Raw genomic sequence first — 15,799 nt, forward strand, 5'->3', positions numbered from 1 at the left:
TTTGTTGGTATTTAACTTTGTTTCTTTTCCATACAACATTTATGCTATGACATGACAAAAATTATTTGTCACCGGGAATGACCGATTATGATATTTTCTTATGCATTAATGATATGTTAGGTTTCATGAAGCATTCCACTAAATTCGTGCGAGTGAAAATATAGTTATGATATTGTGAATTGAGAAGTTGATATTATGAGAATTTTAATAAGAAAAACAAGCAGAGATAGAGATAATGAGATTGGTTTTCTTGTTCGTTAAGTGGAAATGAAAACATGCCACGAAGAGAGGAAGTAAAATATCAGGAATGCTGCATACATGTTCAATTTTTTTTCCATAGATGGTTTTTTTGCGTATTTTGCGCAGATTTTTATTAACGAGAGAACAACAGTTGAATAGAAGTTGAATGTGCTAGAACACTGCCTGGGAGATAAGAAGTCCCCACGCTTTTCTTTTAAATATATTTTTTTGTTTTTTCATATTTTTTTTCGTTTCAAAGTCAAGTTATAATTTCACAATTAACGCAACAATGAGAATAAGAATAAATAGAAGTTTCAGTTACGTTTTTTAGAACTTTGTCTTGTTCAATTGTTCGTTTCAAGTGCAGGAACTAGTATCGTCGGAGAGCGGAAAGAGATCGTTACGTAATCGTCCTAGATCTAATCTATTATGTAAAGATTATAAGAGAAAGATTTTTTTTTTTACCGATAGTAAGATTAATTAAAAATGATAATCGTAATGATCTAGAATTATTATCTTGTTTTAGAGAGGGCCAATGCGAATATGCAGAAGCCCTCTTTGGAACCATTTCAATTTTAATACTTGAGTGACAAATACTCTGGTCAGAAGGGCTTTTGTTTAGTTTATTTTTTGTCTCACTGGTTTATTATTTTTCCTCTCTAATGAAATCTGATTCTGATTTTTTTCGTCACTAATTCCTTTGCCAACAGATAAATTGTATATTCACTTCGAAAACAAGTAAATTGAAAAGCAACCTATCGGTGCGTTGCGAAAGGCCAGTTTTGAATCGTGATTCAGTCTAGGAGTTCTGTATGAGTCTAAAGAATCTCCGATTATGTCTCGTTATTTTTGTTTTTTCATCTGCATCTAAATTGAGTGAGGCCGAAATCATACTCGTTTCACGTGGAGATTATTACTCCAAAGCTACGACATCAACACACGCCTTTATTTATTAACTTTTTCTGTCATCACTTTTCCTTTCCCCTCACCGTACAACATTACAATAGAGATTCCCCTGTATGCGAACCTAAAGTAATTGATAAATGAATTGAATAATACAACTAAACTTGTATTGATAAATTTATCAAGAAAAATCATAGTTTCTAGAAAATACTCAGGCATCTAGAAAATTCAAAATTCGAATTCCATACATTTTTCATTTTAATATTACGAATCATATATAAACTGTGTGGTGCACATTTCTCATTACTTTGTTCCGTATTTATTTTCTATCTTATGGTTCCCTTATACGTCTTTTAATCGTCAGATATCTCTTTGGTATTCGTTTAATACATTACTTCTTTTTTTTTTCACCTAAAATTAAAAGCTATGACGAAGCAAACTCTGTCACACTCTGTTTTACATATCTCAGCCACAAATTCGATATACGCGCGCTTTATAATTATTATATAAAAAGTATTCTCTCACTCTCGATAGTTATTTTTTGTTGACGTTCCCGCTAATTTTTTTGTATCTTTTTTTTTCTTTTATTTACAAACAAATTTGTTTTTTTTTATAAGCCCCCTACTCTATTCCACGTTGTAACGTTTTTTTTCGTACGTGTTGATGAGGTCGAAACATTTTTTTTTTTCTTGAAAAACAAAGTGGACCATTATCTTGCAATCCAGCATACTCATTCGATTCTATTTTTATCAATATATATACTTTTTCTTTTTCTAAACCACTTGAATAATGCGTTTACACATGCTAGATAGGGAATTTATTCATCGCGCCACAATCACACTAACATTAATGGCGTTTTCTTGTTATTTTTTCATTAATTTGTCCAACTTGGCGGACATTTAGCGTCTCAATGCATCAAATTACATGGCCTATTACATGGACAATGTAATAGATACGGTTATGCATATATATCTATACATATTTTGCTTCTAAACGTGTTCCAGTGCTTCGATCGTTAGTTTCATTTGTTCAAAGGTAATTACACTTTTCCGAAGTAGTCGCAACTGAAACTTGCTTCGATGTTTTCCCTCTCCCTGGTCTTTTATCTCTATTTTTTACGCTTCTCATTTGCACAACAAGTCTCACTTTTTCACCCCATCCACGAAGCTAAAACTTTCCTCATTAGTTTCAATCAAAATAATTGCATAGTTATTTTTAATTCTTTTTCCATCTATTTTACTTTCAAACTGATTTTTTTTCCTGCCCGTCGACTTCTCTATGCCCTGAGTTCTAAATCCAAACTGATGCGGGAGTTTATTTAATGATGTTAATTCCCTTTAATTATGAAAATGAGTGCATCAAGGTACGTCTTAGGCAAATTCCATGTTATTATTCGGTCTTTTCAATTTTTTTTCTCTCACTCCTTGTTTTTAGTAAATTTCTCGCCCATTCAGTTGCTTACCACTGGCTCAAGTAATCGAATATTCAAACACAAAGTTTAAAACCAGCTGGCGCCACCGAACTTGGTAGAAAGTCCACCGATTCCTTTTCCAAACATACTTCCAACTTTTGCAGTAACGTTTGATGTAATATTGGTGAGATTAGTAAGAGAATTAGCATCCTCGCCACCCGACTCGACGACCGTCATCTTCATTTTTGGTCTCTCAACTTCGTCGTCATTTCCATTCTCCGAAAGACCTCTTTTTAGTGTGAAAAAATCATAATAAATCAGCATAGAACTAACGTTAGTTACCATTATATTTGTTGTGAAACTTACTCGTCATTCTGAGAGCTCATGGTTAAGGCACAAGTTGCTTCCTCCGTCTGCATTCTCTGCAATACCGTCTGATATGTCTTCGAGTTGAGTTTCTCCTCGATAACACCCTGCAGCTCAAAGTCTGTATACACTTTCTTAACAATGTGTGCTAAACATGTACACTGATGCAAGTGAAGATTGTGATCGAGTCTGTCTGATAACCAGTTGCACAACAATTGATTTTTTCCCGTGTACCATTGCTGAAAATGAAGCCAGAGATATCGGATAAAAATTCTCTATCAACAATTCATTCACAAAAAATCTACCTCAAAGAAATTGAGTATCCACAGTTCATCGATAATCTTGCTACGAATCTGGTCCATGGAGTTTCTCGCAAAGTTGACATATGCCTGGCCCATCTCCTTGCCGCTTCCTGAAACCTTCTGTAAATTGCATCCACCAGATTAAAGAAAAATCTACAACAATTTTTTCTCTATTATTTTCTATCACAATTTGGTAGTCAAGTCTGACCGTGAAACTGAGAATCGAACCAATGAAGGAACCCTCATCATAACGCGATAACTTGGACAATGTTGCTTCCAATACTGCGATTAATTTGTTGACCATGCCCTGTGTCATGTCCGCCAATAGTTTATCGATGGTTTTGTCCATCTTCGAGTGAAGTTGATGCTAAAAACATACAAGAGAAACACAACCGAGAATTGTGCCATGTACAAAAAAAAAATTGCAATACAGTAGCAGAGCTTGAATATGGCTATCTCAGATTAATAAAGCTTGATAATAACTAATGATATTAAAGTCTATTAACACTACTGACATGATTCTTACAAGAAGGTATGAAAGATCTACATTACCCCTCCGAAAAATCCCATTTTTTTAATTTGCTGAATAAATAAATGACTTACCACATCGACTCCTTCAACCGTGCAAAGCTTAAAACTCTGATTTTTGGCATCCAAGATAACGTTCACCATAGCGCACATTTCCGATGGTAAAATATAATCAGTTGATATAAATGTAACTCCTTTTTTAAGCCAAGTTTGAAATGCTGCATCTGTCTTTGTTATGCACTGTTCAATCATTTCCGATGCCATCTGCTTCAGACGTTGTTCCAATTGTGTTCGAACATCCTGGTCCGGCCAATGTAACCCACCAATAAAGGCTTGTAGGGCATCGAGTTTCCAAAATAGATCCTCTGATGTAGCACATCCATTGCCCTTTACCTCCCATCGTTCCTTCTCAAAGCCCTTGTGAATCGATTGTGCTATTGATGTCTCCATTAATTCGACATAACGATTCACCAATGGTGAAAATAAATCCCTGAGATGCTGGTGGAATCTGCCATTCTTCAGATTATCTAAAATTGGATGAACAATTAATTCAATGGATTCCATTGAATGAGTCATGAAGACATTCGTAAAAGCTATTATTAAAGTCGGAGTAAAATTATTTCAGTAATACGTTGAGTTGATTATTTACCGTCCATCCTGAGATAATCGTTCAATATTTGAAACAGTGGAAAACTGTCCCAAGTGTCTGGTGGCTGTTCTGATAGTACCTTGTCCATGTCAACGGCAAATAACGACCAGAAGATCTCGGCATGCTCCACCAGGAGGTCGCTAAACCAGGCGAACGCCTGCGGTGCGGTGTAGTAGGAGCGAAACGTGAAAATATTGGACGACACACATATACGGTGGGCTAATTTCTATATGCCGGAATGGTGGGTACGCCATTCACGGGCACAGAGCTCTCGAGGACCCAGAAGACACTATCAGGCATTATGTTAGTCTATCTATCTAATCCTAAATTCATCTAATGCACTCATGAATCTCGAGACAAATAGCCGTGAATTTGATGAGATTATTGTCAAAGTGTTAGACAACATAAAATGCAATAACAAATGTGATGATTATAAAGCGAAATGACGCTTTAATTGTCTTCTGAGGAGGACAACGAACCCTTACCAAAGTTCGTAATTTCTTCTGCATGCTACTCAGTCCTCTACCTCGAAAACCCTGGTACAATGAACACTCAGTTCTAAAAACCTAACTAATACCTCCGAATAATGTTCTTCATTTTGCTGCAACAAATCGACGCATAGTTCAGCGAGACGTATGAGATCATCCAATTTTTTTCCAGGAGGTACACAGACCTCTCCATTATAGTCATCCTCAATTTTGGCAGCCGCTGATAACCTGTCGTAATTGACAAGTGCTGCGGTCTCCAAACACGACTTAATCATGCTACGAACATCCTCGATTGGCACTGGTGTAACAATGTCTTTCATCAGGACACGTTCTAACAGGGATAATGTTGCTTTCAATGCACCCTCAGGACGGCCGAATGGAAAACTATACCTGTTTACCCAACGATATACCATTAAACTTGTAAGGAAATTTTTATTAATTTATTCTACCTGAAATTAGTTATTTGTTTCTCTAAGAGTTGACGTAAGCGTTCTTTGATCTCTTGAAATTTATCCCTCTCCTCGTGGGTGATTGAACCAACTCCATCTGGCCGGGTGCCATGGACGTGGGAGGCACAGAATGCAAAACTATAATGAATTAAAGTAGGATCGATCATAACTCCACGCTCAGCACGATCAAGTAGATCACTGAGGTAGCATAGATGTCGAAAGCATCCACGAACGCCATATCTGTGGGTGAAAAATATTGATAATATTGAGGATAAAAAGGGCTAATTTGATGATTCACTTCTGACGTGATGAAAAATTATATCTTACCTAGCACAGTATTCATCAAGAACAAATACTTGACCTGGTGAGAACCATCCCAACGAGCAATATGGATCATTGAGTCTGTAATCCAGGGTCAAGTTCTGTAGAAAGTTGAATATCGTGGCATGATCAAATTTGCAGGGATCAGCACTTATGAAGTCTTCCATGCCGTGTTTTTTAGCCCTATCAGCATCACCTTGAATCTTACTAATAGTTGAATTTTTATCAGCAACAGAGACTGGTGGTGTAGGTTTATGTGATTGTCCCGTTGCTCTGTACATCGCCATTACCCATAAATGCCACTCATTCTCATCCTCACATGCGAATACAATGGTATCCCCGTCTCGTAGAGCATTAAAAAAAAATGTTCCCCCTTCCAAATCATGACCAACCACGATAGTAGCAGAAACGGCTTCGAGATAGTCCACTCCATAGCCATCCAGCTGCATCATTTCCGACGGCTCACTTTTTTTTTCTTTATATGAGCACATCGCAAATGTGTACTGCGAGACCTGAACCAGCACGAAGTACCGTTTCTTCCATTTTTTCCATACTGATTTGCCAAGGGCATATAAATAGCCACAATGCTTCATGTTGAGGGGTTTGTCCATACGACATGCTATCTTAATACGTAAATCCTGATCAGGATTATTTTTTGGGACGGTCATGCGATGCCACTCGGGCACTTTGCAGGATAACGGCGTTGGTCTGATGATAACTTTACCAATTTCTTTGTCCTCCAATGCTAACATTGCTTGATTCTCCATGTACAAACGTACTTTTACAACTGGCAATGGATGCATAGTTGAAAAATCACCCTGTGTATCCCACCTAAATTCAAATGTGTCAGAAATAGTTGGAAAATTCGAAAATCTTCATTGAACTTATTCAGACAACTCACATGGGCTTAGACGCTTCTGCCTGATCTGTCTGGAGTTTCTCACCACCTTCAACCTCCATAGTACAATATACAATTCGATTTGGGGGGAGACTCTTGAGGCCCTTTACCTCCATAACAATAACTTCGAGTTGAAATGTCAAACCAACATCCATCTTAGTCAACTGTGGATCGGAATCAGCGGAGTCGCCCTCCAATTTAGCGAGGGAGCTCTGGGTGCGGTAGCGGGAGCGGTCACTACGGCGCTTCAGCTTCTGCAACCCGTATTTGCTGTCTATCGAACCCTTGGAGACAGGTAATGACTCCAGATTGGTCATCAATAGGTTGATAGACGACTTGAGCTCCTCGATGTAGAGCGACTCCATCTCCTTGTGGAGAAATTTCGGCATGAGCTTACGATTCTACGGCATAAATATATTTTTCATTATTTAAAATGCCGATTCTTCAGGTTTTGATTTGTTTTTGTTTGTTGTGAATGTTTGAGATGAATAATTCACCTTTTCCATTTCGTTTACTCGTGTCACGCGACCGTCCAGCTCCCTCCTGATGGCGGCAGCCTGCTCATCGGCTGAGTCCAACAGGAGGGCGTTGAACAGAAGCTGATGCTCAAATTTTTTAATGCCAAGAATTTGTTGAAACATATCGTAGAGCTGTTCTTTTGACAATATACACTCGGAATTCAGGGATTGTTGTTGCATCTTTGATGGCCTCTTGCTGTCTTCATCACCAGTTCCTTTGAATATACAATCGAACTTTGCCAGCCATGATTTAAGTACAGTCTCTTTGCTCACTCCATCGATTTCCGGGAGGCTGCGAACACGCTTTTCAACGTTGTTCCTGAACACCTCGCGGAAGTCGTACTGGGAACAAGCACCACTCTGCACCATCCTCACGACTCTCTCTGATTTCAAAAATACGTCAAAATAATTCTGTATGGCATTGTGAAATGCCTCGTCAGCCATTATCTGAGTCTCGCCCTTGAGAAATGCCTGCACACGAGGGAGGAAAGAAAAAAATATTATGTAAAATGCCGCTCTGTCAAATGGACTACTTCCATTTCCATCTCATCTTGTGCCGCAGGCGTCTTTCAAACAGATTCAAAGATCACTGGGTATGCATCTATTCAGCTGCACAGAATGAGATCGATTTGGTTACGATAGTCGAGGTCACGTTTCTAAACATACGTTTAGCTTGAAAAAAATTACATCATCGAGGCTTCCTTGGTGAAAATAAAATTTACGGTGGGGTTTCACTTAATCGTTAGAGGTATCATTAGGAAACCCTCGTGCCTCAGTATAACACTGGCAAATTGGACAGAAAAAAAAAGTGCACCACGTCACTGTAATAAACAACTTCTCACCTGGAATCTTGAACACAGTGTTTCTAGTTGTTGTTTCGTGATTTTCATTTGTCTTCGGGTCATGTCTGTGGGTTGTTTGGCGTTGAATGGATAAGCAATACATCTTGATATAAAGACATACAGCTGAATACGAGTTTTCCTCTCCTCCTCTTCTCTCTCTTGCTTATCCTTTAATCACAAAGTTAAACATGATATTTAATCTTTGAACAAATAATCAGTTTTGCTTGGCTTACTCTTCGACAAATTAATTTCTCGACGAGTCAATTCACGCAGATTGCATTACCGATACATCTTCAGTATCAAGTTAGCCAACTTCTACTGTTCCAAAACTACCCTTCAAACATTGACACAAGTGAATTAAATGAACCCATAACTCAATACTGAAGATGTCGCTATTCTCAATTAAAAATATAAATTTTTCTCAGCAAACTTTATTATCAAAAAAATTAAATTTTTCTCACGTGTATCTCAGCTTCAGTTTTTTCACTTGCAAGCGACGGCGAAGGGCTTATGGGCCTTTGCGCCGACTTTGCATAATTGGCAGCATCCTGGGTGGCAACCATAGATGGTGACAATGAATTTCTAGCACTTGTTAAATTTGGCACATCAAGTCCAGCTGGCCCAGCATCACCAACAGAACCATGAACTCCTTGGCTGCCAGATATATTACGTCCATGTGGTCCATGCAAACTTCCACCATGTAAACTTGGTGAGCCAATGCTGCTTGTTTGACTGTGACCACCAGGCGATGCTGTCAAACCACCAGGACCGCTGCCTACATTAGCACCAGGACCACTGCCACCACCGCCGGGATGATGACGAGAGACGTGACCACTTGGAGCACGACCCCCGCCTCCACCCCCGCGATGAGTGCTCTGATCCTCATCGCTCTCCTCCTCCGAGGAGCTTGGGTCAATCATTGTATTGACTGTAACACCACCGTGTCCCCACTGAATTCACACCCGTTCCAGCCGTTTCCAACGGCACTGACGCGACTAACGCCGTTTCCGTTATCCCACCAAGTCACCCGGTTTCCTCAACTGTAATCACATCCTACAATGTTATATATTTTTTTTTATCTCGACATATAACTCGTCTATTTATACAAATAACAAGGACACTTCATAGACACGCCATTCATTCTTCGATCGACTGTTCTCTTAAAACTACGATACTGCATCTAATGGAATGTTTTTCTATGCTGATTTTCTTTTGTATTGATTTGGATATTTGGGTCACACGAGACTCATAAATTATTCCTACGGTGAAAAAAATATCCTTTTGCTAGGATTCTCCGGTTGTTGTTGTTGTTGTCTCTGTATTGCAATCGGTGTTTCGTGATTTTTTTTTTATCCCGCGAGTTTATCAGGATTTTTGGCTACCCAGCAGTGGGAAAGGGGTTGTGAGTGTAAATGGAAGAGTGGGAGATGGGTGAATATGACGACTCGGGCGCCATCCAATTTTGGAGGCCTGTACCTTTTGACCTCACTCGGCTTACCTATGTCGTTACCCCCTTTTAGTATTTTTTTTTTCTTCTGAAGAGTCGAATTGCCCGGAATAAACGGGCAAAAGAAAATATATGAGTTCTCGGTTCATTTTCTGTCTGGAGTATCGAGTTGGTTGATTTCTTTTTTTTTTTCATCCTTTTTATTCATCTCTTTTCCGCATTTTCATTCGTTTTATTTCACCCTTCCCTCGTTTATCGTTATTCCGAGGAGGCAGTAATGAAAATCGAGGGGACCGGAGTAGTATTGAGTGAATTCATAAAACGTGACTTCTTGGGATAAAACTGACGGGATTTGTATTTTACGTTTTCTTTAACGAGTCAAATCGATATTGACACTATGGGTTATATATTCAACCAGCGGCGTCTGGTACAAGATCCTCATCTAAATTTGGAGAATCAATATTCATTAGCGTGCAAATCCATCGGCCTCACCATCTCCCCTTCTTTCTCTCTCATCCTCCATTGGATCTCACACGTTTCGAATATTAAAGCGAATGTAACAAAAATGAAAAAAATGTGAAAAAAAAAAAAGAAGTAACGAGGGGATTTTATTCTGAACAAGCGAGTATCGGAAATCAACCCCTAAATGCCTGATGAAAAGTCATAGTGTGGAAGTACACAACAATGAAAAAAATTGCATACCAACTGGAGTATTACCCATTTTACGTGATGGTAAATAAAAGGTGAAAACAAAAAAAAATTGGTGAACTTTGCTTACGATGGTGCCCCAGACTGAAAGAGTTCATTCACCCCTGTCTCTTGTATTTCCACCATTTGGCAATTTATCGATCCTCACAGCCATGTGGTACTCCTTATCATTTATTTATCGTACCTCGCTTCAGTATTAATTCATGAGGTTTATCTCAGTGGGAAGTTATCTCTTCATTTTCAGTTTTTTATAAGTTTATATTGGGGGTGGGATAAATTCCCAACTCATGCCACAATTTTACAACATCTCGTTCATCATTTGGATTTTTTTTTTGGCCCTCGAGGCATTGAACTGCGATTTATAGACTCTCAAGGGGTGAAAAATAAATAAATGCGAAACGCGATTGTTTCCTGATAATAATTTATCGATCGTTGTTTTTACAGCGACGTAAATTATGGAGGTCTGTACTCCGTATTACTCTGTGCTGTTTAAAAGAGTTCATTACATTTCGTGACACGCATGTTAATTGCGGTTGCGACACCGGAGATTAGTAATGTTACTGGCACCCACATTTTCTCATTTTTTATTTCGTTACTTTACGGCCAAACGTACATGAAGGAAAAAATTTCGTAAAAACACAGCCCAGTTCTGTATAACTGGGTTATGAGTCTATTCACATAATTCTTCCACTGTTAACAAGCTGTTGGCTTAAATATTCCATAATTTGTTGCAAATTTTTGTCGTACTACAGTTACACTAAAACTTGAAGACGTTTCGTTATTGAAAATTGGAAATTTTGTGGAAAAACGTATGGAAATAGCAAATTTTGGCTAATGGCTAATTGGTTTACAACTATTCATTATTACAATTTGAAAATAATGATTCAGCATTGTAACATTTTGTTTATAAATTTCGGAAATATTCTTCAATTATTCCTGAGCTCCTAAAGACAAAAATCGGAAATTTAGACACAATTCCTTCATGAAAAAATTTTTAGAATAATTCTCTGTCCAATGGAATTTTAATGAAATTAACATTCGATAATTAGACGTACCTTGAAGGCTATAGCTTGTTTATGATTTATTGTGAAATTTTACATTTAAAAATAATTTATATTTCCGCAGTGGCGTAAACTTTGCCTATCGCTGTGAACTTTTGACATCTATTTATTGAAATAGCATGAAAAAAAAAAATTATGTGCACCTTCGTGTAACAATTATTTTCTTCCCCAGTGCCAGGAAACACACGCGGGACAGTGACATGCGTATACTCGTCGACATGTACAAGACCGAGTTCATGCTTAACCCAGAAATGCTAATGAATACTGATACTGGATAACGTGAGTTTCTTTGTGTTTAATAGAGCATGATTCATTAGAATGGGGATAAATCCAAACAGAAAAGTTTTACTGGCCTCTGCGGTCTGTCTGGGCAATCAACAGATGTATAATTAAGGGGATAACGATTGCTTTAGTCAGCCTATTATTCACGTGTTTATTGAATAAATAATTGTGGGTGAATTTTATTTTTCAATGTTTTCCACTTTACGGACAATTTTATGTAATCGCGTGGGATCGATAAGTGATTTTAACTGAAACCGTTCAAGTTTTTCTTATCGAGGAAATGCAGTTTATTTATAGCCAGGAGTGCATCACGACGAATAACGCGTATTTTATTTCTCATCGTGCTTTCACGTTTTACTGTTGACATGAAATCAAAATCACTTTATATTTGTCTGGATTTGATACAGTGGAAGATTTTTCCATTTCCAAGTTTTCATTGAGGATTATGTGTGGATAGAAAAACTTGTTGAATGAAATCCTGAAATTTGATAGCATGTTTTTAAGATAATACGAAATTTTTCTACAATAGAAATTTTAATACCGATAACTAACCATTACCAGCAATATACGTCAAGTTGAATTAATAGTATTGTGGATTTAAAAATCATAAACTTTTAGCAATCCATAGAGTCAATATAGCGTCAGTGAAACAGATAACTCTCCGGGGAAACATAGCGCTCGATAAATAACGATGATTAAAAAGTATTTTCCTGTGTTTGAAAATTTGAGGTTTTACCTATAGGAATTTTTGGTACATATAGAATATTTTTCACGCAAAGTGGGCCGGGTTTTTTTTTCAGTTGAAAGTCCATTTCTTTCACGTCGTTGATGGCATTAATGCAATTTTCGTTTGGAGATTGTGAAAGACGAAAAAAATCGTTTTTACATTGGCTGGTATTTTTGATAGAGAAATTCGACATCCGCGAAATTTAAAAATTCATGTTTTTATCACCACTGCCGTGACATTTTCTGCAATTTATGTGATTGATTATTGAAGGCACGGGTATAGATTGGGGAAAATGAAATTACATGATCAAAGCTATTCCAGTCACTGTATTGAATCAGTGATAATTGGAACGGAATTGTGCGAAAGAGGAACTTGTTTCTAACAATTATACAGGAAAAAGACTAGATTTTGATGAAAATGTTTCAGATTTGTCAACATTAATCTGCAATTTTGATTATATAGAGAATTACCAGTTAAGAAATTTAGGAATTTTACTTTTTATCCAACCACATTCCTTGATTTCGTGAATCAAGCGATGACTTATCCTGACTCAGAGAAATTTGATCATAATACAAATGATAATTACTCTGCCGGTAGAGCGAAAATTACTTGATTGGGAGGATGAAATCTCATTATTCGTCAAAATAAAGTATTCAACACTTTCGTAATTGAAGCTTTGGTATTAAGTTCGACACTAATGCAGATTCACTGTGGTATCAGTTACATTTTCAATTCCATCATTTAAATTCTAGAGGAATCATGCGTTTTCCCTTGCGCTCATTTAAAATCTGATCGTCACGTATACTATAAGGGCTGAAAGTAATGTTTTACCTTGGAAACATTTCCCTTTCGTGTCATAATATCTGAAAAAACACATGTTCTTGGCGCACAGCCCCAAGAAAATGGGCTCTTTCAGGTACCTCTACACGAAAAATAATGTTCACTCCCCCACGTGCATTGCTTCACGAGTTTAGAACAAGGATGGCAAGCACGTGGGGGAGGGCGATCTGTTTTCCAAGGCAGAGTCATAAAATGTACTATTGTACTCGGCGCATGATATAAAATTTTTACTACACCTCGAAATCACCTCCAATTCTCTTTCTCTCTCTAGATTCAACTCCAGATAAAGAACGATAAATAAACCCTAAAAATTGAATTCACCTGAAAACGTTAAAGTCTCTATCGACTTTTCAGTAATCTACCCCCTCCTCTGAGAGTATTACAACAATAATCCAATCACAAGTATAAAATCATAAACCTCCTCACAGGGGGTTATGATCGATCAGTCATCTGAATTCATCCCTATCATCGCCAGAGAGTCGTCGTGCACTTGAAAAAGCCCAATTCCCTAAAAACTTCTATCAAGTATCGAAATCCCCGATCTCTCTCCACCCCAATTGCTATGTCAAATAAAAACTCAGATCAACACATCTCAATAAAAAAAAATATCCCTCTTCTGGATCCCTCCAAAATTCCGCTATCGATTCTTCATTAATCTCCTAAAATCCCTTAAGTTTATCACCCAGACGCATCCCGACCTAGCCTAATCCCTCATTAGACTCATGGTATCATCCCCTGGAGATTCAATAACGTCACCTACCTGCGTTATAGCACAAAACACTCAAGCATACCTCACGGTTAAATGGTCCAGAAGGACACCAGAAGGAAATTGTGGTGCTAAATATGATTTAAAAGGAAAATTTCTTATTATGCCGTGAGAATGAAAAGTTTTTTTTTTCAAAAATATACGTTTATTCCAACTCATGGCTTGAGAATTTTCAAGTGCAAACTCTTACACTGAGAAAAAAAGTTTTCCTGAAAATATTTCGTACTCGTGTTGAAGACGCGGACTATTTATTTATGAGAAGGAAAAGTTTTCTCAAACCAACTGCAATGCAACAAATTTATTCAATAATTTATTTACTTCAAATTCAAAATATTCCCCTGAATTATGTTGAGTTCCTGATGGATTGAATTTGTGAAATTTCAATAGACTAAAAATGCTCAGGAATTGTCAACAATCATCAATCATCAATGCAAAATTTTTACTGCTGCTTGTACTCTCTAGCTAAATTTTTTTTCGTCTCTGTATCCTGCGTTCGATTGAATAGACAAAAGGTCTATGTATAGAGCTGAAAATTACGATTATCTTTGTAGCGAAATTTTCAATTGACAATTAAAAAATTTAGTGTGACTCGCCCACAAATTCCTAGTCAATTATCCGTGGAATTTCAATATTTTTATAACTTTCCCATAACTTGACTTTTTCGCCAGGATTCCCTGACTTTTGAGGACGTTAACCGTCCCTCCCTGATATCGGAAGACTCTCCGACAAATAAAAACATCTCTCTGTTTCCCTTTCCATTGAATCCCAACCGAAGGGTTGAGGGTAAATATCATTGGCTAGTGTTTTAAAAAAACTTGACTTCCAACAATTTTCCTTCATCGACTCCTTCGATTTCTTGCCAATAATTTTCCCTCCCCCTGAACCAACAATTTACTTCTTATCCTCACAATTTCCACCTCTCCATCTACCTCCTAATTCATTAAAAGATTAAATGAGCAGAATCAGAAAAAAGCCTCCAGCTGAAGGAGAAAAAAAAAACCCATCAGCTTTCACGGGATAGAGTGGCCAGTGTAACGGACACCGTCGGCACTTCCGCTCATAACGACCGAGAGGGATAGAATTATCAGACAAATCAAAGAACCCTCTTAGAACCCTGCCAGTTCTCTCCCCCTCCTCACCCCCCAGCAATACCTCCTCCCCTTTCAAGTCTCCAGAGTGCTCCCCATTTCTTTCCCCCTGATAATCACAATCATGAATGGAATGACCTGAAAATGAAAGAAACCTCCAGAAGGAGAGAACGAACAAAAAAAAAACCACGCGATAATAGGAAAACGGCGTTAGCGTCGTGGAATTCTTAGTGGGTAACGTTATTGATCTAGTGCATGAGTATGAAGCCTCGCCATTGCTGGAAAGGCACATGTGTATTACCGAGATATTCCACCACTGGGTGTGTCAAAAAATCCAAAAACAACTCATCCCTTAGAACACCCCGTGAATGACCCCTTCCTTTTCCCAACAGTTCACGAAAAAAAAAATCATTTTAACCTCTAAAACGCATGTCTGACCAATGTCGACTGTAACCACTAACCTCTTCAATCAGTCTGTCCAACGTCGATATTGAGTTCTCAGCATTCCCGTATTTGTTCAATCAGCCATCGATATCTTCATGAAAACAATAAACAGTAACTATCGAATTAACTTACGTAAAATCACGTACTTAGGGATAACGTGGTACCTTGTGCACGTTATCCCGTTGATCACGTTATGCACTTTGATGAGGGACTGGATACCGGCGCGGGAGTGGTAGTGGCGCTAGGTCTCGAGGATCCTCTCGAGGAAAAGACAGAAAAGAGGGGTTGGTAGTTGTGACGAAGGAGAGAGATAGACGGGTTCGTTCGGGTAGGGTAAAGTAGGGTATTTTTATCCTTTGAAGGGGTGTTGGGAGAGGGGTGGGAAGCCTTAATACACCGAAACCCAGCAAAAATACATGGAATGTAAAACAAATGTGTTGGTGAGGGAGAGGGTGGACTGAATAGCCGTGGGGCTTGAGTTTTCAGTTCACGTATATTCGATTCTTTATGCGTGTGGTTAA

The 15,799-nt window shown here is 38.0% G+C and overlaps 2 protein-coding genes across 9 annotated transcripts in view; one reads left to right on the forward strand and one right to left on the reverse strand.

Annotated features, from left to right (window-relative positions):
- Positions 1-15,799, forward strand: part of LOC135170554 (uncharacterized) — a 56,924-nt gene that overhangs the window by 1,410 nt on the left and 39,715 nt on the right. The window contains exon 2 of one of the 2 annotated variants that reach the window (XM_064136531.1): positions 11,304-11,410. The exons of the other annotated variant lie outside the window; for it this stretch is intronic. The gene's annotated coding sequence lies outside the window, so the exon portion shown is untranslated. The remainder of the gene's footprint in view (positions 1-11,303; positions 11,411-15,799) is intronic. 2 annotated transcript variants of the gene reach the window in all.
- Cadps (Calcium-dependent secretion activator) lies at positions 345-15,577 on the reverse strand. Of its 7 annotated transcripts, none has more exons than XM_064136118.1 (15): positions 15,443-15,577; positions 15,296-15,369; positions 8,377-8,955; positions 7,916-8,083; positions 7,053-7,544; positions 6,559-6,956; positions 5,664-6,488; positions 5,337-5,576; positions 4,974-5,277; positions 4,400-4,556; positions 3,826-4,277; positions 3,431-3,589; positions 3,226-3,342; positions 2,921-3,159; positions 345-2,843 (listed from the first exon to the last, which is right to left on the reverse strand). In XM_064136118.1, exons 3-15 carry the CDS (start codon positions 8,833-8,835, stop codon positions 2,642-2,644), a joined length of 4,212 nt encoding a protein of 1,403 aa, XP_063992188.1. In that variant the 5' UTR covers positions 8,836-8,955; positions 15,296-15,369; positions 15,443-15,577; the 3' UTR covers positions 345-2,641. The 7 variants fall into 7 exon arrangements, with proteins under 7 accessions (XP_063992188.1, XP_063992206.1, XP_063992197.1 ...); XM_064136136.1 differs by having other exon boundaries at positions 8,377-8,968; XM_064136127.1 differs by having other exon boundaries at positions 15,296-15,393; positions 15,443-15,496.

This window comes from Diachasmimorpha longicaudata, chromosome 2, assembly GCF_034640455.1.
Source record: "Diachasmimorpha longicaudata isolate KC_UGA_2023 chromosome 2, iyDiaLong2, whole genome shotgun sequence".
In the NCBI taxonomy this organism is placed as follows: domain Eukaryota; kingdom Metazoa; phylum Arthropoda; class Insecta; order Hymenoptera; family Braconidae; genus Diachasmimorpha; species Diachasmimorpha longicaudata.